The 26383-nt window shown below is 38.8% G+C and overlaps 4 protein-coding genes across 6 annotated transcripts; 3 read left to right on the plus strand and 1 right to left on the minus strand.

The window, feature by feature from the left end:
* Positions 1-678: 678 nt before the first annotated feature.
* Positions 679-4188, plus strand: LOC112189776. Its single transcript, XM_024329127.2, has 4 exons — positions 679-836; positions 992-1168; positions 1867-3405; positions 3705-4188. The coding sequence occupies exons 1-4, from the start codon at positions 819-821 to the stop codon at positions 3738-3740; spliced, it is 1770 nt and encodes a 589-aa protein (XP_024184895.1). The 5' UTR covers positions 679-818; the 3' UTR covers positions 3741-4188.
* Positions 4189-18081: 13893 nt separating this feature from the next.
* On the plus strand, positions 18082-18800 carry LOC112190465. Its single transcript, XM_024329894.2, has one exon. It carries the CDS (start codon positions 18189-18191, stop codon positions 18675-18677), a length of 489 nt encoding a protein of 162 aa, XP_024185662.1. The 5' UTR covers positions 18082-18188; the 3' UTR covers positions 18678-18800.
* A 1568-nt stretch (positions 18801-20368) lies between these two features.
* Positions 20369-23619, plus strand: LOC112189348 (type IV inositol polyphosphate 5-phosphatase 6). 3 transcript variants are annotated; one of them, XM_024328657.2, is made up of 8 exons: positions 20369-20507; positions 20669-20904; positions 21007-21097; positions 21191-21301; positions 21410-22015; positions 22309-22572; positions 22841-23030; positions 23149-23619. In XM_024328657.2, exons 2-8 carry the CDS (start codon positions 20808-20810, stop codon positions 23242-23244), a joined length of 1455 nt encoding a protein of 484 aa, XP_024184425.1. In that variant the 5' UTR covers positions 20369-20507; positions 20669-20807; the 3' UTR covers positions 23245-23619. The 3 variants fall into 3 exon arrangements, with proteins under 3 accessions (XP_024184425.1, XP_024184428.1, XP_024184426.1); XM_024328660.2 differs by having other exon boundaries at positions 23155-23619; XM_024328658.2 differs by having other exon boundaries at positions 20396-20518.
* Positions 21288-26224, minus strand: LOC112189349 (adventurous-gliding motility protein Z). The gene is made up of 10 exons (XM_024328661.2): positions 26102-26224; positions 25719-25888; positions 25573-25635; positions 25444-25463; positions 25302-25346; positions 24968-25035; positions 24621-24754; positions 24434-24522; positions 23765-23904; positions 21288-21591 (listed from the first exon to the last, which is right to left on the minus strand). The coding sequence occupies exons 1-9, from the start codon at positions 26172-26174 to the stop codon at positions 23772-23774; spliced, it is 795 nt and encodes a 264-aa protein (XP_024184429.1). The 5' UTR covers positions 26175-26224; the 3' UTR covers positions 21288-21591; positions 23765-23771.
* Between the last annotated feature and the right edge of the window lie 159 nt (positions 26225-26383).

A 26383-nucleotide genomic window follows, 5' to 3' on the forward strand; every position in this document is an offset into this window, starting at 1 on the left:
CACACCAAAGACCTCGACTCATGTTGGTAGGGACATGTAGGCGATGTCCAAGTTTGCATACTCAGTATACCTTGTCTGCCCTAACGAGGCGGTGGATCATGCATTGGTTGCAACCTCCTGGTGGCGAGATGAAACGACGTGTTGTCAGTTTTGTTTCTGATTGGCAGCATATTGGGAAAGCTATTACTTTATTATTCGGGAGGTTCTCTTGATGTGTATTGTAATCAGGGATTTTGGTATCATGTTCCCTCTATGTATTCATCCGTTTCATTAGTAAAGGACTGAAGGCAACCGCACAGCCCTTATTTAAAAAGTAAAAAATAAAAGAATTCACCCGGCACGCTGCGCCGGTCAGTTCAAATTTTAAAACTACTGACCGCGCGTTTTAGAAAAGAAACAGAAAAAAGGAAAGAAAACCAAACGACCCGCGTTGCTCGCCTGAACTACTCTACCGCTTTTTATTTCCCGGTGGGGCCCACTTCCTCCTCCTTTGCGCGCCTTTCGCTGTCGGCGAAATGACGAAACCAACCCCCAATCATTTCGGTAGTTGAACGAAACGGCATCCCTTGTCCCACTATCCGATGTCGTTTCGTTAACCCCCGCCCTCATAGACCCCCGGTCCTTATCCAGAAAATGCCACAGAAGTCCCCAACGAGACGCAGTGAGGGAATCGTAATTCAAACCCAAGTCCAGGGGTATAAGAGTAAATTCGAGAGACATTCAGTTTTTTCGTAACAGAAACGAGCACACGCCAAACAAACACACTCAGAGAGTCCGGTGGTGGTCCGAAAGAAGAAGAAGAAGAAGAAGAATCCGCGATGGAACACGAGCCGGAGGTGAATTTCCCGAAATGCCCCTCTACCTAACCGCCACCTCAACCGCCTTCCTCCGGCGGTTCGAAAGCTTGGCGATTTCGAATCTTTTGTTTTTTTGATTTTGACAATCGGGAAGTTCTGATTTGGTTTTTTTGTTTTTTGGTTTTTGGATGCAGAAAATGGCGGCGCTGAAGAAGGCGTACGCGGACATGATTCTCAACACGGCGAAGGAAGCGGCGGCGAGAGTAATGGCGGCGGAGCGGAAGGCTCTTCGGTTCGAGCACGATCTGCGTAGTACTAAAGACGAGGCGCTTCAGATGCTGGTCCGATTGAAGCAGATGATCGATTCCAAGGTGTTCGGTTTTTGAAATTTTGTGATTGCTTGAAATTTTGTTTGCAATTTTGGTCTTGTTGCGAGTTTTGATGGATCCGATTCTTAGTTGCTGAAGAAGTGAACTTTGAAGATTGCTCAAGTTTTCTAATTTTTGTTTTTTTTTTTTTTTGGGTTCAAGCAATGCTCTAGTTTCCGAAATGTTACGCCTGTTAGTTGCTGCTTACTGTTGAACTTTAGCTCCAAACATATTGATTACACTGTGTTGATCTCATCTATCACACACATTTTGTTATTTCTTTGATATGCGTCCCGTCTAGTTTTAGATTTCCGACTTTCTGATGTGTGGTAGTGTAGAAGTACCTTCCCTGGTATTGCTTGTTAGTTCTTTTGACTCTGTGCCGTGGTGTGATACTACGATATGGTAGCATTTTCGTAAGAGCATGCTCTTTGTTATCATTTGCCTTCAAAGCCTGTTGAAAATTAAATAAAAGAAATAGGTCCTTCCCTTTTGCTTCTCTGTATCCGTCCATGGAATGTTTGTTTTACAGTTGTTTGCTTGGAATGATGCATCTTTGTTTGTGAGAAGTTGAGAACTCACCTGGGAGATCTTGAATGACTGGTTTACTTCCTCTTGTGCGGTATATTTAGTCATTTGTTTCTTTTATGCATATAGTTTTTACATTTAGATGAAATTGATCAACATTTTCGTTGATGCAGACAAGTGAAGCACAGATTACATCCTTGAAACAAGAAAGAAAGATTGAAGAGCTTGAAGCGCAGCTCTATGAGGCGGAGGATATCATAACTGACCTAAGATCAGAGTTGAAACAAGCATGGGGCAAATTAGAGAGGGTGAATCCCAACCAAGTGCAGCCTTTGAATGGACAAACCACAAGGGAAGATGCCTCATTTTCCGGAAATGTGACACCTGAGCCCATCACAATTTCTCCTTCAGGTTTAGGGCATGAAGATGCTCCAAGTTCTGGCCTGAAGAACATCCCAGTGATTAGAGGTCTGGACCATAAGGTCTGTAATGGAATAGAACAAACTGAGCAGTTGAGTGTTTGTGATTTGGACAAATTTTATGCCCCTGTCTCTGACTTTGACTCAATAATCATGAGAAGTAAGGAGCCTGAGCTGCTCAGAAATGGATGTACACAGAGAGTTCGTGCTTTTGAAAGAAACTCATTTGATGGTAAAGTGCCGCTTTCTGGATATGAGGACAATCAGAAGTCTCAGAGCAAGAAGGAGTTGATAGTCAAAGCAAGTGACAATGGCATGGAAGTAGTTAAGAAAACATCTTTAGGAGAAACCAAAACCCCTGTTAAAGTCCGCACAATACGAAGAAGGAAGACTCAATTTGGGAAAGACAAAACCTCACACCAATATTGTCCTAGTCAACTCATGAGATCACGTCAACCTTCTTCAGTCAATGGGAATGACAGATCCCATGAAGATGTGTATATTGCACCCTCAATCAATGCTGAAATGGAGGGTATCAGGAGAAGTTCCAGTGGGTTGGAAGAGAAATTGCGGCATAGTAGATGCCATCCTATAGATTGTAAGATCATTCAGAAGGGCAAAAGGAAAAGGAAAATACAAAGTAAGGACGGCATTAGTACCTCATTCACGAGTACTGGACAGCCATCTCCTGTTCTTTCCCGCTGCAGGACTTTCGCATACTTAATCAATGGTGATGTTAAATCTTGTGAAGATCGACCAAACACAGCTGAAAACAATGAAGCTAAGATGAAGCCACTGCCCCGACTGGATCCGGGAAGGACGTTAATTAGAAGTGATGTGGATCCTATATCAGGTTCAACTAGTGTTAAAGTCAGCATCAAGGGGATTAGTAAATATGGACCTGGCCAGAATGATGCAGACAAAGGCAGTGAGTTGATTGGTATGCCTGTTTTGATAAAGCAAGGAAAGGATGTTGTGGAGAATTCAGAGGCTCCGAGTTCTGAATATAGCCTTGGTACTGATATTGTATCAGGGATGAATTCTGAAATAACAGATGTGAAAGTATCAGAACAATCAAGTGAATCTCCTAGTCACGTGGACAACAGTACACTTCTCAAGTACACTTTCCAGAGGAAGCGCAAGAATTCCTCAAGCAACCCTGGGGAAACTGCTTCATTTGAGGAGAACACTTCTAAGAGGAGGGCGGAAGAGAGAGAATCTATTGCACCACAGCCACAGATGACAAATGAATCATCTAGGGACAGTCGGCGGCTGGCCCAGGTTGCTCGACAGGTTGGTTATAACTTATTACTGTACTTAATATATCCCTTTCTTCCAGTACCTCAATGTGCCTGAGGAGACTTTAATTCAAAATTTACTTTGAAGTTCATTTTTCCATGGCTAGAGAATCATAAAAAAATTGATGAGGGTGGGGATTTTGCCACTTAACGAGTAGAATTTATCTCATATCTATTATGTGCTTTGATATGTATGTGGTGACTGGTTTTCTAAATTTCCAGTATATGCTTGTTGAGTTACTGCTTGGGGATGATTGATAAATTGACATCTCTTCATCTTTCATTCATTGGCAGCTCATATCATTGTCTGGGAAGAGATGGTACAAATAATGGTGACTTCCAAAATCCAACGAGCGTAATTGGATTTTGAAGTTTGGGTTACTTCTGGTAAAGAATGTGGACCGAGAGTGGAGCCGCATAATTGGGAAATGGCGGGAGGTGCTTAATTCTTCAAGGGCTTTGGAACGGTATGGGGGGTGGTGGAAAGTTTATGCAGAATCAGGGTTGAAAAATTAAGAGCTTTGGGGGGGTTTTCGAAGTTTTATGGTGGGGTTTGGTACTCATTTGGGAAATTAACATTTTTGGGAGCAGAGGAATAATGCTATAAGTTATCATATTATTATTCTTAATAAGTTCAAATTTCAGATGAAAACCATGGGTTAGGCCTTTAAAGGGTATTCTCTTGGATAGCATGGCATCAAATCAACCCAATGAACGTAAGTAATAGAATCTGTGCTTCTTGTAGAACCAATCCTTCGGGCTTCAGCTGAGTTTCTGACTCGGTTGCTTTTCTGGGCCAATAGACTTGTTTAAAAACAATCTGCGTCTGGTGAACATCCACACACCTTAGTAACATGATCATTCAAATACAACGGGAGTTCCCGGAGTCATGTCCACAGACGTCGCAAGCTCTTGTTTATAAACATCCATGCATTCGAAAGTGTCATGTCTCATCCAAATTGATGGGATCTCACCAATCTCGTACATTTGTGAGGCGTAAAGCCAATTGCAATAAGTTTAATAGCAGATTAAAAACTCCTACTCCTAGAACACCAGTATTACAGACTATAACTAAATGTAATATTCCTCTATGTTCTGTGTTGATATTTTCGTTTACGTTCATCAGATGTGCCCGACTTGTATCCGTTCTCCTGACCTTCAAAGTTCAAACTCAATCGAATGAAGAGAAATCAACATGTTATGCAGTATAACTGTATGATAAGCAATGAGTGCGACCAATATAAAGAAAAAAGGGAAAAGAAAAGAGAAGAAGATAGCAAAAAAACATGAATCTCCAATCAATCCCTATAGCTATATGTATTGTGTTATGCAAATAGGGAGAAGATCCTCCCATGGGCTTCTTTTTTACTTGAGCTTCCTAAGCTTTTAAAGAGATTAAGACACGTGGCAATCCACAACTCATTTGATATGTTTCAATTTCTTTGAAGATGGTTTCTATCTTTTTTGAGTTTTGTCTTTTTCCCAATATGTTATTCTTTTAGTTAACTACAAAGCACTACCAGACAATAGATTTTTTGACAAATAAGTCCACAACATTTCCCACTATACAATTAAGGACAGACACTATTCTCCTTTTACCTTCATTATTTTTTACACAGTATCAGCTCCTACACAGTATCAGCTTTTTATTGTACTGTTCTAGACTAAACACAGTATCAGCCTAGGGACTAGCCTTCAACATGCCACAATTTCACCTAACGACTTCCTGTCTAGACGGCTACTAAAAGGGCGGAATCACTGCTGCCTTAGTATGATAAAGGGTTCAATCTATATAGCAAAACATAAAGACTGCTACTGCTTACTAACTGCTACTGTTACTTTAAACATAGGTGTAAAAACAGTAAAATATTTTTGTGACAGAGTACTGGGCACAAACTGAATTTATTTATTCAAACATAAATACAGATACAGGACTCAGAGCCTCACTCTTGGGCAAACAGCTAGAAGCTGTTTAGCTACTCATAGCTGAGTTACAAAGACTTACTTGTAATTGAAAGCACACTGTGTCCACAGATGGACTGCTACTATGAAATGCTCTCTCTTAGAGTTTATCGAATATGGAACTGATGTGTTTTTTTTCGAATGCCTTCTAAGAGAAGCCAAAGCTCCTTATATAGGGAGCGGAACTCAAAACATAATGCAACACAACAAAATGTACAGTACGACTCCGTGATTTTCTGCTTTCCTTAGTGCTCCTGCTGGTGGAGGTCGGCCGGGGAAAAGCAGATTCTTTCGGGTGAAATGTTTTTCACCTGCTTTTTGAAAAGCAAAAGTTGCTTTTGGAAAAAGTCCAAAAGAACTTTCGGTGTTTTCTACACCTGCTGCTTCACATGTTCTCGTCGGTTTCCGAAGTGTGACCAAGGACAAACGAGTCGTTATCTGCCTGGGCCATCCTGGTTGTTGTTGCATTATCTTCGACATCTGTATCAACATACATTTTGTAGTGGTTGTCTGTTTCAAGCTTTTCCACCCATCGTAAGCATGCCAGTGTCGAGTCTATCTCCCTTCTGGTAAGAGATAGGAATAAGTCACTGCTGACTACGTCAGGATGATCGTAAGCAGTGATAATGATTTTTTCTCCTGCTGCCAGGAAGGTATTGTGGACATCTTCAGAGATGATCTTTTTGATATATTCTAGAGTCATGGCTTTCATCCACGGGATGCTTGAGTTTGGCTGGCCATTGTACCCTACACAGGCTGGTTGAAGATATTTCCTTTGAATAATTCTTACATAGTGATAAGGAGGAATATATTCAACTTCACCGTTTGCCTTTTGGATCCATTCTGGAGGGGTGGATCTGAACTTCAGTCGAAGCATACAGTCATTCTTTCTTATATTTTTGACTGTGTTGACAATGACAGGCGGCAAACCTTTTAGATCATCATTTGTTTTGGTCCACAGATTATGGACAAAACCATTTTCAACAAGCCAAAGCTTGTGTTCTTGAGGATGTTCACTCTGAACATTAACCAGGTATCTTCCAACATAAGGACCTGAAACAATAAAGAGAGTTGGAGGGACCAGGTCTTCTGGATTATGTCTTCCTATCAGACTATGGAATGCATGCCAGTCTGATTCATTAAGTGCCATGATAGGAACCCTAGCACTTTCTGGATTTTCTAGGAAGAGAATTTTTTCTTTCTTTACAGCACTCTGCTGTATATGACTTTCTTCAGATTGTGGTCTGGCATTCTCATATAGTTCTTCCGCTAGTGCAAAGAGTGCCGGGAACATTAGACCACTGCTTCTTTCTTGAAAGGCAAATAAGAGATTATCCAAGATTGCCTTCTGGTGATAAGCTAGTCTCCTGCCAGTTCTGAACACAGGAGTATCAAAAGTTCTTAATTCATAATTAAAAACATTTATAACTCCATTTGGAGTTGGTCTGCTTTTTGGCAAAGCAGCAGCCATCAACGGTCTTGATGAGCCTTTACCGTCTGCCGTTTGAGACGGGCTAGCCAATCCTTTACCCTGGGATTGATCAGTTGTGGCCAAGCCTTTTGGACTTAGCAGAAACCTTTTAAGAATCTTTTCTTTGGTTTCCATATGATCTTCTTGAGGTTCATGTTCTTTCCCAGTTCTTCTGTTTCTGGGATTACGACCTTCGTCGTCTTCTCTCTGGCTGAACATTGCCAGTTCTCTGGTCAAGGCGTCTGGAAGATAATTCTTGTTTCCTGCAATTAATTCAACATTATAATCATATTGGTTAAGAAATAATTGCCAGTTTGCTAATCTTCCTCTATCAGCAGCTTTATCAAGTTTAAAATTTTTGAAATTTTTTACTCTGGCACAATCTGTGCGGACAGTAAAGGGTTTTCCAAGAAAAGCTGGAGAGTTTAAAATCGTTTTCTTGACAGCTAAAAGTTCTTTTTCCCCTGTGGGATAATTCAGTTCTGCAGGGCTGAACTTGCCGCTACAAAATTTGCAAATCTTTTCGATGTTAGTTCCAGGCGTTTTTGCAAGGACTACACCGGACCAGTAATTATCACTCGCATCTGTTTGGAGGATAATTTCATCATTCTCTTCTGGTTGTTGAAGAGGAGGGAGGTGTTTGCAGAGATTTTTTATCTGCTTCACGATATTTTCATCATCTTCTGTGAAGTTCCATTTTCTTTTGGAACTAGTCTTAGGAGATAACATTGCTGTTAACCCTGAGATCTTAGGGATGAAATCTCTCCCATAGTTTATGACACCAAGGAATCTCTCTAGACTCTTAGCATCAGGGATTTTGTCTGGAAACTTCCAGATCTTTTCAAGGATATGAGGTTGAAGCTTTATGACTCCATTCTTGATGTTTATCCCTAGGAAATCGACTTCATCAAGGATAAAGAAGATTTTCTTTTCTCCTAGGATAATCCCATGCTGAACTATCAGCTTTGTTACCTCATGGAGGTGCTTCATGTGTTCTTCTCGGTTTTTGGAGAAGACCAGGATGTCATCTATGTAGACGACGCAGAACTCCGCCACATGCTTGAAGATGTTGTCCATCTTTCTTTGGAAGATTGAGGGAGCTTGCTTTAGACCAAAAGGCATTACCAGCCATTCGTAATGACCTTGTGGTGTTCCAAATGCAGTGAGAGGGATACTCTCAGGATGCATCTTGACCTGCCAGAAACCCGATTTTGCATCGAATTTTGAAAAGACTTTAGCTCCTCTGAGCTGGTTGATCAGTACTCGTACCTGAGCGATTTGATAACCGTCTTTGACAGTCTTTTTGTTGACATCTCGATAGTCAATCACCATTCTAGCTTTGCCTCGTAGGTTTTCTGCATGATTTCTTACATAGAATGCTGGAGCATGATGAGGGCTAGTGGAAGGTTGAATTAATCTCTTTTTCAGGAGATCTTCAATATCACTTCTGAATTCTTTCTGATCTTCCTCTTTGTACTGAGGAATGGCTTTGACATGGCAGATAGCGTTCATGTCATACAATCTCAATTCACAGACCACTGGGTCTTTTTCCCAAAACTTCTGAGGGTTTGTATCCACATTCTGTTCTAGTAGTTTCTTGATTTTGTCAAGAGTGGGAATTTGTTGAGACTCAAGCTTGTTTTGGAAGTGCTTGAGGTTGTGTTCATGGATGAAACTAGCTTCTTCGTCTTCACTAGCTTCTTCTTCTTCTTCTGAGGATTCTTCAACAAGCAGTTCTTCTTGTTGTTTGATTTGGAGTATGGGTTCAAATTTGGGTTTGTAGGGGGTAAGATCACCACTATTCTGTTGCGATCTCTGATAGTGAGTAGTAAAACCGGGACCTACCACACTGAATGCATGTGTGAGTCGGTCTGCCCAGAACACCCGTTCTCCTTTCCTGAAGCCGATCGCTTCTTCATCCTGAATGAATCGTTGTTGGAGAATAAAGTCATTTCCCAACAAGAAATCAGATCCTTGGCCTTCAGATTGCCAAACATTCTGGATGATAAATGTTCCGCCACCAATGGTGATATGAACATTTTTTGCTACTTTTTTCATGGTGAGATGGCTCCCATCAAATGTAACACCAGTAGCAGATTTTTTCTTATCTTCTTTCCAGAGTTCCTCTGGAATTGCAAATCTTTTTGCAACAGTAAATCCTGATCCATTATCTACAAAAGCATGTAGATGATATTTCCTGTGATCAGGGAATTTGAGTCCAATCTCTATGTAGTTGCTGTATCTACTTGTAGAGACGACTTTTGATTGTTGAGGCTCGTTTTTCTGAGCTTGTTCCTTGGGAATGAATGGTTTGCATTCTTCTGGAACATTTTCCTGAGTGGGTGATTTATCAATTCTATCATCCCAGTTTGTAGGAGTTATCTCTGTGATTTCTAAATCATTGAACCATGACGGAGGGTCGTATCTGACTTTGTAATCAAACTTGCCAGATGGTTGGCCAAGTAGATCCCATGTGTCAGTAGCCTCTTGTCGTTCTAAGAGATGAACAGTTTCTGGTGGTTTCGCCAGCTCTACATTTTCTGGTATTTCGACCAGTTCAATGTCTTCATCGATGTTTTCTTCACCGATGATTTCCTCCTTTTTTTCTGAGGAAGAGGGAGGAGAAGGTTCCATAATTTTTTGGAACAGAGTTTCTACCTCTTTTTCTTCTTCTTTCTCTTTTTGTTCAGAGAAATATTCTTCGTATTCTTGTTCAACCAATTGGCTGACAAGGCCATTCTTGGTTTTTCTTCGAGCTTCAGCTATGAAGCATTCTTTGTGATAAGTCTTTTTAGACTCTTCACAAAACATAGGGAGACCATTCTTTTCGTGACAAAAACAGTAGTCACAAACGAATGTACCAGGGTTCACCTGATAAGAAGACATGAAAGATTCTGTCTTGCTTTCTTCCCAATTCTTGATTTTTAAAACATTCATTTGTCTGGATTCGAAGTACTCAACTTCAGAATCTATCTCAGACTCATCTGATGAAGTTTCTTCTTCTTCTTCAGACCAGGCAGAATAAACTGACTCGTCATCTTCATCATCAGAATAGGCTATTTCGTAGCCTTTCAAGTTTGCTACCTCTACTATTTGCTCATATGTTTCAAATAGAGCTTTAGTAGATCTTTTACCCTTTTCCGGGCATTCATTGGCATAGTGCCCTTCAGCTTTACATAACCAACATCTGCAAGCTTTCTTGCTAGGTTGTTTATGCTGATGCTGATGAGTATTCTTCTTTTTCTTGAAGAATTTCTTTTTTGGATCTTCATCCTTCTGTTTCTTGTAATTGGAACTTCTCTTGAATTTCCAATTCTTCTTTTGCTTACTCTTTTTGAATTTTTTAGAGTAATAGTTTTCTTTTCTGTTTCTGTGGAAATTGGATTCATGACATCCCCAGTTTGTGGGCATATCCAATATTCCGTAACAGAAATTTTCAACTCCTCTGAGTTGCTTCTTAGCCATCTTAGCTCTAAGATTGGCTTTGCATTGATCTTTTAGTAATTGCCGGATTCTGTCGGCAATTCTTCCAACTGAAAATCTTTCAATTGGTTTTTCAGCTATGCTTTCTCTTACAGCTGTTCTCCAAGGTTCGGGGAGTTTTCTGTGCAACAGATTAACTAGATCAGTATTTTCTAGTTCACCAATTGTACAGTAGTATTCCTGAAACTCATTCAGGTATTCTTCGAAATATCTCATGTCACAAATTTTGAGAGCATAGATATTCGATTTTGCCGTTTCTTTGGCTTTTTCACTCAAATTTGAGAGATCTCCACAGAACTGATCGTACAGGGGTACTGCAAAATCATATGGAGACTTTGAAGTCTTGATTTCTTCCAGCCACTCTTTTCCTCTGGCTGTTTCCTTGAAAGAGAAGTAATACTTTTTTGCTACCCCGGTGAGAGTAGTTTCAAAGTACATCTGAAGATCAGGAGCTTCAAATTTTCCAAGGGTAAGAGCAGAGGCCATCATTAGGCTGTCTACCCATTGGTCAAGAGTTTTTCTCTTGTCAAGAGTTTTATCCAGATCTAGCCAAATTCCATAATTGGAAATTGGTACTCTGGGTATCTTGTCCTCTGGGACAAATCTTTGAGAATTTCTTTCTCCATTTCTGCCCGTAGGGGCCTTATGTATAGGGAGTTTGACTTTTTCTCGAACGATGGAAGTCTTGGAGCTTTCTCCTTCTTCCATTTCAATATCTTGATATGGAAAGACTTTTCTTGTCTTTCTGATTTTGAATTCTTTCATTTCTTCGATTAGTTTTTCTAATCGTTCAGGATTTTCACAATTCTCAGCTTCTTCATAGAGATCATAGAGCTTTTCCGTTCTGAGCATATGGACTGGTCTGTTTAGATCAGCTTCGAGATCTTCTTCTGATATTGGCTCTTCAATAGTGGGTTTTGTTCCACTGATACTAGCTTCTCTAGTGCTGTAGCTTCTTCTCAGAAGACTGCTGTTTATCCTGAGGTTCTCAGGACAGACATCACTTTTCCTGTGATTGTCGAAGTTGAGGCTGATTTCTCCAGTTCTTCTACTCTCGTAGATTTTTGCTTTTGCTCTTTCCGGTTGCTTTTTTGGACCGGATAATTTCCATTCAGGGGGAAAGGTTACTTCATTCCAAGTAACTTTGTGGATCTGCTGTGAATGGTTTTTCTGATTGGTGAGGAATCCAGTAGTAAGACCTGGGATATTTGTAATCCTTGTCTTAGGGGCTACTGTAGTACTCATCAATTTATAGTATATTCTATATACTATTGCAAGTTCTTGCATATCTTCTTTCATGGATATGCCATCTGTCTTGACTCTTAGTCTGAGGCAGTGAGCTGCATCTTTCAAGCTGGTGGTGAAGTTAGGGAAGCAGTTGAAATACGCTACTTGGTCGCATAAGGATGCTTCAAGTGTTCCCAACAGACTAGCTTGGAAGTCTGTTAACCTGTTGTCCTGTAGAACACATAGGACTGAACAGTTTATACCTTCTCGAGCAAGCAAGTTTATGCCTACTTGGACTGCTCCAATATGCATAAATTGGTATTTTTTTTCTTGTGCTCTGGCAACTTCTGCTGGAGTGATCAGTAGAAGATCCGTCTCTCCACCTGCTGTTGCTGGGGTTGTAATCTCCAGTAATTTGAAATAATGGCTATCCAGTAGATCAAATTTTCCTCTTTTGTAGATTTGTTTAAAATCTAATTTTGGGATTGAGGAATTTTTTACTTCTTGTTCAATCTCATTGAACTCAAATTCTTCTGCATTTAGGAGTTGTACTCCTTTCTTTTTTCCAAAGATGCTTAACATCTTCATTTCTCTTTTTTCCGGGTTTTCATACCGGATGCTAGTAGAACTAGTTGAAGGATCCAGAAAAATCATGTTTGGAACAGGATTCTTGTCTGGCCTTTCTAATGGTTTGAATCCATTAGCTTTCTTTTTAACTGTAGGCACTTTCTTTTCCTTCAGTATATTTTTCATAGAGTCCAGCGTTTTTTGCTGTTCATTGATTTTTCTACTGACGACTGTCAGCTTTTCTTCTTCCGTTTTTGGAAGTTCCTTGATATAATCCAGTTTGTTTTCCAATCTTTCCAATTGGTGGATTATAGTAGGAAATTTTTCTAGATGATCTTGACATCTAGATAATTCTAGTAATAGCTTCTGATATTTCTCATCAGAAGATTTTAGTAGAGAATTTATTTTCTCTAATAACAATTCTGACATTGTCCCCATTAAGGAGGGGTTCTCCTTTGAGCTCTTTTTACAAGCTCTGATACCAGTGAAGTGCGGATCTAACCAATGCTCAAATAATCCAGAGGTTTTTGTTCTATTTCTAGAACATATAAGAGATTATCAATATCTTCCTCTAATTTATAGATTCTGGTTTGGAGTCTATAAATAATATCCCAATAGTTGGGAGTATTTCTGTTGAGATTGTCTCTAAAGAGTTTCAGTTTTCTCAACTTTTCTCTCTCTGTTTTTAATTCTTTGCTAGTATTTTTACAAATAGCAAGTAACTCTCGTCTGTCAACAATCGAAATTATGAATAGTAAAACCACTGTTTACCTTCGAGTATAGAGGATGAGTTTATACCTGCAAATGTTTAGACAAACAAATTCAAAGCATGGGCCCACTACGTTCCGTCAATTTTCTTTTTTACTGAAAGGAAAGATAACAATTTGAAGAGAAAGTGAAACCTGCTAAAGACAAAATGTCCTTAAGTGTCTAAAAACAAATGTAGTGGAGTTTTTTGTGTTTTGGAGTTTGGTCAAGGAGGTAGGTGTAGTTTCCTATTATTCTTTTCCTCTCTGAAACTCTGACCCCTTCTCCTTTTCTTTTCTTTCTGCTGTTCTTTCTCATTCTCTACCGATTAATACTAATAATGGATGAAATCTCATCATAATGATTAAGATCACTCCCCAAATTATCGCAAATACACACGATCACAGAGGATTAACAAAAAGCCACTCTTAATCTGCAAATTGACCATTTTTTTTTAAAATAAAACTCGTTAGAGGTTTTATAGATTATTTGAGGAGTACGTGATAAACCTCAACATTTGAATAAAGACCATTAATCCAAATCAGTAGACGTCAATGCCCAATTAAGAACCATGACAAATTAGGTTGTTCTTCGTTTCCTTTACTAGCGTTCATTCAAGTTTTGAAAGAAGGCCAAATTGATTGATGGGTGTGGCTGATTCCGTCTATCTAAGAGAATTAATGGAACACCCATCCCTAAATTATGAATTTCAATCCCAAATTGAACATGAAAGATTGCTGGACCTTAAACTATCAAAACCATTGTGAGAGGAGAGAAAAATGAGGGGAGAGGATTGAAGTCAGCTAAGGAGAACGAAGCATTTTCAATAAAGACCTGGAAAATTAAGAAAACTGAGATGGAGAGAGAGAGTAGGCAGAACCCCAGCAGAAGAAGACCCATGAGTCATCCATAACGGACTTTGGATTTCGAAAATTTCTGGGTCATGCTTTTGTGCTGTTTATTGGAGGTTGTTCTTGACTTCTTGTCATTGGTCTTGCTCCTCAGTCCCTCCAAATCAGACACAAGCCAAGCCATATTGATACTGTGTATGGTTATCCACTTATCCATATAGAAGAAGAAGAAGAACCGAGTGAAAAAGAAGAACTGGAGAGAGAGAGAGAGAGAGACGCACGTGAAGGAAGAGAAGAATAGGGGGCGGGTGGCTCTATTCATGCCTCCTAATTTGTTATTTGGACCTCCTTTAATATTTTTGTATATCAAATTTCCAATTTTACCCATATTCGACCCCAACCCTATCCTTTTTCACTTCCCACCTCCTGTCCCTATCTCTGCGACCTAACCTCTATGATTATTGATGTTGCCAAACTCTGGGAAGATGAACTTTGATCAAACTCTCCTGGTCCCTGGGCAAACAAAATAGGCTCCTCACGAACTAGCATCAAGGAACCCATAGTATAAACCAAGTTGTAGAAAATTCAGTCGTTGGATCTCTATCACTTTTTAGGACTTAAAGGAATTTCCAAGCTTATCGGCTTATCCTGAGAAGAAATGATAGAAAACCCATATTGTAACATATAAGTACTGGGTTTTGTATAGTTGTTCAATAGAACAATTATTCACAAAGTCAAGGATTAGAGATTTATTCAGTTATCTAATATACAATATAAATTATGAACTGTAGCTAGCAACCTCCACCAGAAACCAAGGAACAAAAAGGAAAATCAAATTGAAATAATCGCAAAAGCCAAATGAAGGGGCTAACTACCTACAAGAGATTTCATTAACTTGATGTACAAAGATGATGAGAGAAAGAAAGAATTGAGTGATATGCGAAGAGCCGAAGAGACAGTAATGACGCAGCCAAGTTGAAATTGATTTTTTTTTTAGCACTAAAATAGACCAAAATCATTCTACTTACCCCAGCAACAAATTTTTATTTCCACTAACACAATTTGAAGTGAAATAACAATTTTGACCTCAGCTTAATTAAAAAACTACATCAATGCCATCGAGTACTCTCTCTCTCTCTCTCTCTCTCTCTCTCAGGCTCTGCCGAACCGAAGACTCCCTCTGTATATCCACCACTGTCGCTTTCCTCCCCCTCTCCACCGCCGTGTTCTTTCTCTTCCCCTCCGACCAGGCTGAATCCAACACATCGGAGAAGCTCACCCTGGACCTCTCTAGCTTCTTCTTCCTCTGGTTCTCAAATGCGGTAACCCATTAATATTTCAGCAGCCTCAACTCGCCACCAGACCCGAGCCGGTAATGAGCTTAGCTCCGTTTTGCACAACAGACAGCAGTCGTCCTCAACCGCAACCAGAAAATCTTCGATGCCTTCGAGAATGCAGGAGTGCCGATGACCGAGTTCTATATCGCCGGATTCTGCTCGAGAATTCCTATTGCAGTCTCGAACCCGAGTTCTGCCTCAATGAGACATACCGCCGATTCGAACCTTCTCGGGCCATCAAATCTCAATCTGAACTTCAAATGCTCTGAGAAGAAGATTGGTTTCCATGGATTCTGAATTAGCTTTGAAGATTAGTCTAGTCTTGCTGTATGTTGTGTATGGTTTCTGATAGCTTGGGGGATTTGGTGCAGCAAGAAAAGAGGGTTCCGGTCATCGAGGAAGAAGAAGATTAGGTGCCCAGATCATTTTCTGGGTGCCCAAATCAGATTCTTTTTTTCAAATTTTTTTTTTAAAGTAACGGGACAGAATGAAATAATTTTTTTTTAATGTCTATTAGGGGGAAATAAACGTTTTTAAATTGATATAATCTCTTTGTTTTTTTCTTTAATCAAATTATTATTTGTCTAATTTTCAGAAGATTAGTTCTCATTCCCGCTACAGAAAGTTCTATTGGAGGACAATAGACGTTTATTGGGGGGCAATAGAAGTTTATTGACTCTCTATTGGGGGGCAATACATGGCTGATAGTAGTCTATTGTGGGGCAATAGAAGTTTATTAGGGGGCAATAGACGTCTATTGCGACGTCTATTGGGGGCAATAGACGTCTATTGAGACGTCTATTGGGGGCAATAGACCTCTACTGCTCCTCTATTAGGGGGCAATAGATGTCAATTGGGGGCAAAAAAAACTTTCCAGTGAGATTTTCAATAAATTCAGGTGGGAGGCAGCTGGTGACCGGTGACCGGAATCAGGCGATCGATGACTGGAATCTGGCGAAAGTTGGCCTGATTCCGGAGGCTAGTGACCGGGCTCCGGTGAAGTTTCCTATGGTTTCTCACTCTTCCATTTTTTTATCTCTCTCTCTCTCTCTCCCTAAGTAACAAAAGGGTGAGGGTAAAATGGTATTAAAAAAAATTTAAAAAAAAAAATCTTAATGGGGTATTAAGGAATACCTCCTTAGAGTGTTTTGGGTAAGAGGGAATTAAAAAAACTTAATGGGGTAAGTGAGAAAAAAATCTCTAAAAATGGGGTAAATATTGGACAAAACCCCTAATTTTTTTTTCAAAAAAAGTGAGAGGTCCAAATAACGAATTTGAAGGTCTGAATAGAACCACCCATAGGGGACAGTAAAAAAATAAAAAAAAATAAATATTAACATTGTAGACCATTAGATTCATTATAGCCACATGTCGAAATCTAGTTAAAAACTCAGGTAGGTTAAGAGGGAAAGAAGCTTAGGAGAGAATCCACTCCCAAATTTTTTGTTGTGGAGTTAAACAACAACCAGTCCTCGGAACACATACCTCATAGGCAGTGGCGGAACCAGGATCTAAAAATGGGTTAGGCTAATTTTTAGTACATAAAAATTTTGCGAACTTCTATTTTTTTGAGGTTTGGAACCCAGTGGGAGGCTCATCCTCACGCCTTTGTTTTTATCATTCAAAACATAGCTATATAATTTGTAACATGACACAGCAGCAGAGGAAGCATAATGATGGCCATATAATAATTGTAATATTAGACATGCAATCACAGAAAACATGCAATTTTGGCCAAATTCTACTAGCAAACTTTGAACTCATGCCAACACTTACGAAGGAATCTCATAAGCTTTTCATATGCCAAAAAAACTAAAAACAAGTGTTGTTTGAAGTTTCACATCAATTAACCTACAAAGTTTTTGTTGTGGAGTTAAACAACAACCAGTCCTCGGAACACATACCTCATAGAGTCATAGGGAATGGTTTTTGTTTAACTCGGCAACAAAAAATTTCGACTTGTGGGCACTTGGAGAGAGCTTATGGACCCCTATAACCAAGTCTCATGGTCTCTTACTAATTGATCCTTAGAATCTTGTTGTTTCTCAACAAGACACATGAATTATCACTTGTTAAGAATCCAGATTGAAATTGCGAAATCCGAAAAGCAACCAAGAGAATGAACATGATTCACTGCTGCCCCTGGTGGGTGATGTCTGCTGGTAATGTAGGGTCATTTTCTGATGATGGTTCATGAATGGGGAGGGTATATATCAAACACAATGCACCAACAGATCCAACAGCAACAGCACAAGGCGTGCTTTTCGACCTACACGTCTGATTTCATTGCTCTCTTTTTATGAGGCACGTCTGCCAAATCCTCCTCCTTTCCAACCGTTCTGTTTCATCCTTTCTGTTTGAGAAAGGAAGCAATAATAATTCGGTACAACATTCCTACTTTCAAGATTGGAAGTTTTTTTATTGGTGAGCAAGAAAATTTAAATTTTTTTATTATTTATGAACTACTTTAATTTACGATTTATAAGAAATCATAATTTAAACAATAATGTGTCATGATTTAAATTTTTTTATTTTATTTTTTTAAGTATTATTTTTCTTACATGTATATCATACAGTAGGAATATGTAAATTTTCTCCAAATGGTATCTTTACTTTCCTAGAGAGATTGAGAGCTTGGATTGCAAGAAACCTTTGTAATTCACTCAAGAAAGAGAAAAGGAGAAAAAAAACATCAGCTCATCTGGTAATAGAATGATATGATATGTTATCATATACATATGGGATTTTAATCTGCACCCCTAAATCCCTAATTAATGACTTTTGTTTGGGCACCCCAAGTGTTCAAGCCACCCCCAAATGCCTAAAACATGAGCAAACTTCCATGGCTAAATCCAAGGTTGGAGAAATGATATGGTTGCCGGGTGATGTAGTGATGCAGAGCTTGCAGGCTTTCAGGATTTATGTCTGCTTGTCTCCCCAAGCAGCTTCAACGCTACCCGTCACGTCTCTCTGCTCAGCACAGCTGGCTCCTCAAAAGTGGAGCGCACTAAAAAAATCCACTCGAAACCCTACACTTTTAGCAAACCAAAACCAAGTATGCACAGGATAAGAGCTCCTTCCTTTTAATATAAAAAACCAGTACATCACCATCTCAATTCTCAAGCACACAACAATGGAAAAGAGAAGAGAGTTGAGTGGGAGATCAGTAACGAAGCAAAGAGAGCTTCTTCAAGCTCAAGACTATGTCATGCACATGGTTTTGCTCACCGCGGGAGCATCTGTGTCGGTTTTGATGGTGTTTCTCATGGAGCAGTGGCGGGCGTGGGTGTTCATCGTTCTCAACCTCGTCCTCTTAGCCATTCTTTTCACTTCAGTCTCGTCCACCTCAGATGAAAATCAAGAACGCAAAAACAGCAACGACGAGGCAGATCGAGTTCCGGTCAAAGTTGAAATGACGAAGGAGATGAGGCAATGTAGTTGGCCACCGGCGCAAGTTGATCAAGAAGTGGTTAAAGAATGTGATGAGGAAGAGTGGTTCGAAGTTGAAGACAAGCCGGAGGAGGAGGAGGTTCCGAAGCTGTCAAAGGAGGCTCTGAATGAGAGAGTGGAAGCTTTCATTGTTATGTTCCGGCAGCATTTGGTTTCAGATGCAAGAAATTGAGTGTAGAATTAGGGGTCAATTGTTTGATCTATGTGTTCAAAATCGGCGTTAAAGTGCATTTTGATGCCCAAATATTCATAATTTTTTTTTAATGTCTCTGGACAAACACTACATACTTAGCGATTTCTATGGTCTCTTGGTTTCATTGATTACTACATTCTAAAATTTAACATGCTTGATTTGGATAATATAAACAAATAAGAGAGGGTACCATCTGATACGAGTTGCAGAATCTTAGCTTTTCGTTTCCGGTCGAAGTTTTTCAATTTGGTAGCTCTACGGTTCCACAATATAACAAAGTACTCAATTATATCAAAAATGGAATTAAAGAGAACTTCTATTATGTTTATTTTTTTTTTCTCTTTCGATTAAGAAAGAAAAAGTTACAAACAAAATTCTCTGACACAACCAAAACTTATATTAAATAAAAGGCATTACAAGCAAACAAGGGTAGAAAATTAGTTCACTTTGAGCATTTGAGTCATGTCCATTATACGCAATTGTAACAGCAAGGAAGTTGGTCTCTCTTTTGATATGCTTGGAGGAACCCGGTTGAGCTTGAAACAGTCCTGAGAACTTCTATTATATTTGGGAACATCACCTCCAAATTTTTTTGACTGAATTTATAAGTTTGAAAAACTGAAAGACCATGGTAAAAATTTTAAAGATAAATAACTAAAAAAGAAAGTCTTTCTACTGTCTACACGGCTACACCTACACTAATGTTATTAGAGATTATAAAAATGATCCTCCTAAAAAGACAAATACGGAAGCCAGCTCATTATTATTGAAATGGAAAGGTGTCTACAAAAGATCAAATCACATCTAATTCTCTGGTTAGAATGTCTCTTCCCATGAAAGCAACCAAATTTAATCATGTATATGTCACTAAAACTATTCACATCGTTACCCTTTTTTATTTTTTGGGCATGGGTGGGGGTCACGATAGATATTGTCCATCTACAACTGGCTGGTGCCATTATTGCTAGTTTGCTACGATGATTCACATTATCCATGGTCACACTTGGGACTGATAGTGAGATGATCTTATTAGAAATTTAGTACTCTGCTTAAGACGGCAGCTCATCACATACCAGAGGTGAAGCTGATCAAGTTCGTAAATTCCAACATACTATGAATTAGTTGCTCGAGGAGTTGAGGTTACCCTATAATTTTTGGTACGTGATTATAGCTTCATTTTATGGAGAATGAAATTTACACTTCAATTTATAATCTATGATTATTTTTTAATTAAAATTGTTATAAAATGACAAAATTGAAGTTATTAAAGATAAAATTTAAATTACGAAAAAAAAATATAGATTATAAATTTCACTCTCCTAATTAATTTAATCAATGCCAACTAACATCAATCATATATAGCAAATATTTTAGATGCTGGCCAAGTATGGGAATTTTAATATTCTTGAACTCGTTTTGCAGATCCTTTGTTGCAGCACATTTCTGTATCAATATCGAAATTTTTAATCGGCATATAACTCTATTTTTGGATCTTTCTTAATTTTCGAAGCGCATATGCTAAAATGAAGGTGTGTGTTGGACTCCATTCCTAGGTGTACCCAATGCTAATCTAGATTTAAATTGTTGACTTGGGCGGTAATGAAAATGTCAAGTAATTATCAACAAGACGAACGTGACGAGCACCAACCTAACGACCTCAATAATTAAGCAAATGATAGAGCCTTGTGACATGTGAGGCTAATATCCTTCTTTTGATTTCCACTTAAACCTGCACACATTTATACCACACTCCCCCGTGAAATATGAACGAGAAGCTTCTTCCCCAACCATTTTTGACATGTAAATAAGGTATGTAAAAGGTATATGTTTTTCCTCTCTTGGGTTTGTCGCCAAGAGCTATGTTGTTTGTGAGCTTCATGTGTTTGTCTCCTTCTGGGTTTCAATTTCTTTGGTATAAGGCGGTTTCTACTATGATATTACAGCTAAATCTACACTTACTTTGTCTACAGAAAATAGACGCTATGAAAGGAGGTAGCAGCTCTCATCTAAGCAATGCAAAGGCAGTTGCACAAAGCTTTTCCATTAGCAAGACCCTATTAATATTGTAATTGTGTCATCGACGACATAGGAGACACCGGCTTGTTAGTCATGGACACTCAGAATCATAAATCCAGAAAAAGGTTTAGAAAGTGGTTCAAAAGAAAGCACAAGAAATATGACCCATATCAACTGAGCCAAGTTTCAGGTTCTTCCATCCACTGTTCTCATAGTTTTCCCAACTTTGGAATTATTCTGTCTTCATAACTTTCAACCGGACTGAGTTACGACTACTGAAATTTTTCTACAGATGGGGGTGAAGATCAAAGTGATGATTACTTAGATGAGATTGTCACGCAGTCCATGGAGATGGGTTCGCACACTTCTACTAATGAGTTGAGGTAAGTTGCTAATTTTGTGCAAGGAAATAGATGAACCAATAAGAAATAAATATCGATTTCATTTTCACCTGATAAACATATTCCTGTACTTAGAATCTTTGTGGGAACTTGGAATGTGGCTGGAAGGTCTCCCATAGGGAGCTTAGCAGTAGATTTGGAGGAGTGGCTGAATCTTAAGGATGCAGCAGACTTGTATGTTCTTGGGTATGTCATAAATCAGAAATAGCACTACAATGTTCATAACTTCGAGCTTTTCTATCTAATCAATATAAGCAAGAATTATGCACACAATGCTTACAATTTTGTTTGCAGGTTTCAAGAGATTGTACCTTTGAAGACACGAACTGTGATAGGAACAGAAGACCCAACTGAAGCAAGAAATTGGAACCTGTTGATAGAGAAAACTCTCAACAACAAACATGGCAGCCCTTGGTTCACATCCATATCGAACCCTATTTCAAGTGAAAACTACCAGTATGTGGATATGCCTGACCCTGAAAGCACAAAAAGCGTTAGCAACCATACTGGGAGCCCCATTGTAGAGCAATATGAAATGCCAAAGGGTGTCAGTAAGTACAACCTAATGGCAAGCAAGAAGATGGTTGGAGTATTCATTAGTGTATGGATAAAAAGTGAATTGCTTAGAAAGTTTTGCATTTCAGATGTTAAAGTTTGTTCAGTGGCCTGCGGTATCATGGGTTATTTGGGAAATAAAGGTTCAGTTTCAGTCAGCATGACAATCGAAGGAACTAGTTTTTGCTTTGTTGTTGCCCATTTGGCTTCTGGCGAGAAGAAAGGAGATGAAGGCAGAAGGAATCACCAAGTCTCAGAGATTTTTAGGCGAACCACTTTCCCTCGATCTCCCAGCATCCCTACAGACAATCATATTTCCCACCCCCTCACCATCTTAGGACACGAGTATGTGTTCCTCCTGCTAGAATGTAGAATTAAAAGTTTTCTCATATTTAGCTGTAGTTTTCAGCATTCATTTTACCGTTATCAAGAAAAGGGTTTAAATTTTATCATGCATAGACATACATCTACATATTTTTTCTAATTTTATCATGAAGGTAATTTATCAAGTGTCAAGTATATTTTAGGACCTAAAAGTTATCAAACAAACCCAAGTGACCGGGAGAAGTAAACTATCAACGATTGGAAATAAACACTTTTTCACAGAGCTAACTTTATTATGTTGTTTTGTGGTACAGTCGGATATTCTGGTTTGGCGATCTCAACTATAGGTTATACTTGGAGGACAATTTAGCCAGGCAGCTGATAAACAAACTAGACTGGCGAGCATTACAAGAGTTCGATCAGCTTCGTAGGGAACGTGAATATGGTGGGGTATTTCAGGGATGGGAAGAGGGAGCAATAGAATTTGCACCTACATACAAGTATTCTTCATCAAATTGCAATAGATACTCAGGTGGGCTTCCAAGCAAATCAGGAGAGAAGCAAAGAACTCCAGCATGGTAAGGTCTTTCCCTATTGTAGTAGGGTTTTATTTCTAACATAGAGCCACCATGTGACATTAAAATCAAGTATTTTTTTCGCCTCTGTATCAACAGATTCATAGAGTTCTGCCGAGTTCTAAGTGATGGGCACACACACAGCTATCTAACCCACTACCGCAGTAGAATTGTGTCCTATTCTACAAATTTCTTAGAAAGAAAAAGAAATGGATGAAAAGATAACTTTCTTTCTGTCTGTACATAAACAAGGTATTTTGATTGGTTGCAGGTGCGACAGAATTCTATGGTATGGAAAAGGGGTGACACAGCTCTCCTATTTCCGTAGCGAGAGTAAGTTCTCTGACCACAGGCCAGTCTCTGCCCTATTCTCAACACAGGTAGAAGTAGAGAAGTCTACTAATCCTAGAATGGTTTCACTGCAAACGATTCTTCCCACCATAACACTTCCTAAAGCAACTGTAAGTTGTGTCTAACAGTTCAAGAATATCAGTACACTGCATATCTACATTAAGTTTGAGACAATTAAAAAGATGCAGTTCTGGTCTGGATACTGAGAAAAAACACTTATTAATGCAGGAGCAGAGCAACCATGCTGATAGGACCCAATCTACATTGCTATCATTCCTGGTGGAGGATATAGAAGCATCACCAACACATAAAGCAAAAGGGTAAACAAACCAATTACAGTAATTCAGCTATCCTTTGGCATGCTGGGTTGTTTCAGGCAGGCTTCTTTAGGGTCCAGAATTTTTTCATTCTTCTAGTTCTAACACTTTCACAGTACCCTTTTTCTCCTTCTTCATTTCTTTTTTCTTTTTTTCTTTAATTTATTCTTTCTGTTCTATGATTGGGCAACGTGAGTTAGATCTACAACTGCAAGAAGGTAATAGCTTCTAAATGTAATTACATGCATAAAATTACCTTCAATTTAGTGCAGAAAGTGAATATCTAAAATATTAAGCATGTAACTTATTTTGAAATGTTTATGAAAGTAAGCTGAAATACTCTGTAAAAAGCTTTAAAAAATACACAGAATTATCATATTCATTCTCACAGGGTCCAACATACTCCTATATATGTTCTTTTACTTCCAAAGGCCAGCTGAAGTCATTGATATTGAACAAAATTGCTTTGCATACATGATACACAAAATGAACACATAAAATGAAGTGATATCAGGTACAATACCTACCAAAAGTTTAATATGCTTCATTTGATTGAGTAAGTCCCCCCAGGGCCTCCACATTGTCTAGATGACAACTTGGACATGCACATCTCATCTGCAAGTTCTCACAAAGGGTAGCATAAGTCTGTTCCAATTCAGAAGTCTGCTTGTTTCCAGTTAAAGCCACAACAATGTGGAAGTGATAGTCATAAAGTCTGGTACTTCAAGAACAGACAACAACATCAAATAGAGCGATTGGTTTCTCATTTTCTTTCTCCTTTGATATAAAAAAAAAAAAAAAAAATCTTCAACGCCAAGAAAGTTGATAAGAAATTTCTCAGTGTGAATAATCATCTTAGTGGATATTAGGTGCAAACATCTAAGTGCTTCTTCATATTTGAATTTTCTAGATAACTAAACATCTAAGCTGGCCAATAAACTTCTACCAACAACTTATACAGTTTTGCATGACAGTTTCAAAATGATAGAAAACTAAAGCAGTCAATAGTTCTGAAGTGCTCTCACTGTCATTATAGATATGCATAGAACAGCTTGAATTAATTCACCTATGAATCACTAAATTAACTTATGTAAACAATGAGTTTCTTTGGATTCTGAATTTTCCGTGTTCTAGGGGAGTATATAGCGCTAAATATTGAGTAATTTTGGTAATCAATGCACTGTTGAAAAGGATATCTTGTCAAATCTTGCAATTCCTTTGTTATGTTCAATGTCTCCTCCATCAGGAATACCTTCCTTTCACAATCAACCAACTCCTGCTGGACCTTCAGAAGTACACAGACATTCAATTATTTCATATTGCTTTCCTGGGAAAGTTATTGTACTAATTAGCCATTCACAGTTTCAAGGAACGCTTTCTTACTTGCTTTTGAATATTCTGTTCTGATTTGTATTCTTCTTCTACTTTAGCTGTCTCAGATACAACACAGGCAAGCATGTCCTCAAGTGCTCTTAAAGATACCTCAGAAACCTCCTCCCTTACTAGTTCCTGACCTTCTGAAATAACATTGCAATGTAAAGTTAGTTCTAACCGAACTACATTACCAAATCATTTAGTTCCACTTGAAAGAAATAATACTATAAGGAGACAAAAAGCGAGATGGAGTTCAGTTCATAACACATGAAACATTTAATTAATGCAATTAGAATCGGATGGAATGACACATGTTAAGAGATCAAAAGTAGGTTAATTAGTAAGTGAATACAGACCATCACCAGCTTCAGTTTCCATATAATTCTCCTCATGAATTTTCCCAGCAATTGACTCTTGGAACTTCCTGGATTTACAGTTTTCGGCAAACACAATAGTAGTTTATTAACTACATGGAGGCACTATTTTGAAATAGCAGTTACAGAAATCAGAGAAATACATATCAAACTGCAGCTAGATTCTGTTATTTATTCATTTTAAAATGAACTCTATACCACATGATCTTCAATATTGATCAAAGCGAAATACCGGAAAATGCTTCTTGTTCTCTACTGAGACTTGCATAAATGGAGCATTCATATAAGTTACTTTCTTTTCAAAGATGAGACCAACCTTATCTTAGAGTTTAGCTCAAACATTTGGCTTATGAACTCATCTCTGCAAGCATTATTTTGGCAAACAATTAAATCACCATAAACTAAAAAAATCAGAGATCACAAATGACTAAATAACAACTGCGACAAAGATTTCATACCGTGCAGCAGCTTCTTTGTTCTTTGCAATGCCGAATCAAAAATACCATAAAAACGAGGTTCAGTATGAAAAAGAAGAAACCTAGCCATCAAAATCATTCTCCGTTTTTCCTATTCAGCAATAAAATTACCTTAAGAGCTTCCAAGTTAGATCCAACTGTGGAAACCTCCTCTTGCGTCAGCGAAATCCTTGACTGAAATGAAAATTCGATCAAAACCTAATCAAATTACCCAAAAAAAAAAGAGACTCAATTTCAAAAGTACAAAAACAACAAACCTCAAGCGTTTGAATCGTAGCTTCATTCATAGCCAATTCAACTTCGTAGCCTCGAACCTCTTGCTCAATAGACTCCTTGGTGCGCTTGGCTTCTTCAAGCTCTGCATTTCTGACCTCAAGCTCAGACGTCAGCTCTTCGATTCGCTTCCTCAGGCCGACCACTCTCCGCTCTGCAAATCTCAAATCAAAGCGTCTCACACTTCAAATTTCAGCGAATTTCAGAAAATCAAAGTTAAAAACAACTGGCTAGGGTTTCCGATAGGGCTCGGAATCGGAAATTTCGAGTTTCAATTTTTTGCTTTGAATCTACATTTTCCTATGGGAACGAAAGAGACTAGTAGCGAATGGCAAAATCGGAAAACGAGTAGTGTAGGGACGTTTACCTCTCTGAGACTTCTCGGAGGCGAAGTCGTGAATCAAGTTCATGAGGTGCTTCCGGGGGTCGCTTCCCGCCATCACTGACCGACTTGACTCTCTGCTTCGCTTCCGTTTGTGCTGAGAGACGATCTGAGTGACTCGTCGTTTTATATAAGGGCGCGCTATTCCAGTCATGGCTAGCGGCCCACTTCACACGCATTTGATCTTGGGTTTTGTTCAACTATATGGGCCTCATTCATATTCATAGATTTCTGGCCTGGTCTTGTAGCATATTTTTTACTTGATAA

This window comes from Rosa chinensis, chromosome 2 (assembly GCF_002994745.2).
Source record: "Rosa chinensis cultivar Old Blush chromosome 2, RchiOBHm-V2, whole genome shotgun sequence".
In the NCBI taxonomy this organism is placed as follows: domain Eukaryota; kingdom Viridiplantae; phylum Streptophyta; class Magnoliopsida; order Rosales; family Rosaceae; genus Rosa; species Rosa chinensis.

Excerpts from the sequence above, each read along its gene's own strand:
- LOC112189776 (XM_024329127.2), top strand. Across the intron at positions 1,169-1,866 it reads AGCAGATGATCGATTCCAAG|ACAAGTGAAGCACAGATTAC; the intron begins GTGTTCGGTTTT and ends TCGTTGATGCAG. Across the intron at positions 3,406-3,704 it reads TGGCCCAGGTTGCTCGACAG|CTCATATCATTGTCTGGGAA; the intron begins GTTGGTTATAAC and ends ATTCATTGGCAG.
- LOC112189348 (XM_024328657.2), top strand. The coding sequence starts at position 20,808 with ATGGACACTCAGAATCATAAATCCAGAAAAAGGTTTAGAAAGTGGTTC. Across the intron at positions 21,098-21,190 it reads ACTTCTACTAATGAGTTGAG|AATCTTTGTGGGAACTTGGA; the intron begins GTAAGTTGCTAA and ends TCCTGTACTTAG. Across the intron at positions 21,302-21,409 it reads GCAGACTTGTATGTTCTTGG|GTTTCAAGAGATTGTACCTT; the intron begins GTATGTCATAAA and ends TTTTGTTTGCAG.
- LOC112190465 (XM_024329894.2), top strand. The coding sequence starts at position 18,189 with ATGGAAAAGAGAAGAGAGTTGAGTGGGAGATCAGTAACGAAGCAAAGA.
- LOC112189349 (XM_024328661.2), bottom strand. The coding sequence starts at position 26,174 with ATGGCGGGAAGCGACCCCCGGAAGCACCTCATGAACTTGATTCACGAC. Across the intron at positions 25,347-25,443 it reads AACAAAGAAGCTGCTGCACG|AGATGAGTTCATAAGCCAAA; the intron begins GTATGAAATCTT and ends TAATGCTTGCAG. Across the intron at positions 24,523-24,620 it reads AACAGAATATTCAAAAGCAA|GTCCAGCAGGAGTTGGTTGA; the intron begins GTAAGAAAGCGT and ends GTACTTCTGAAG.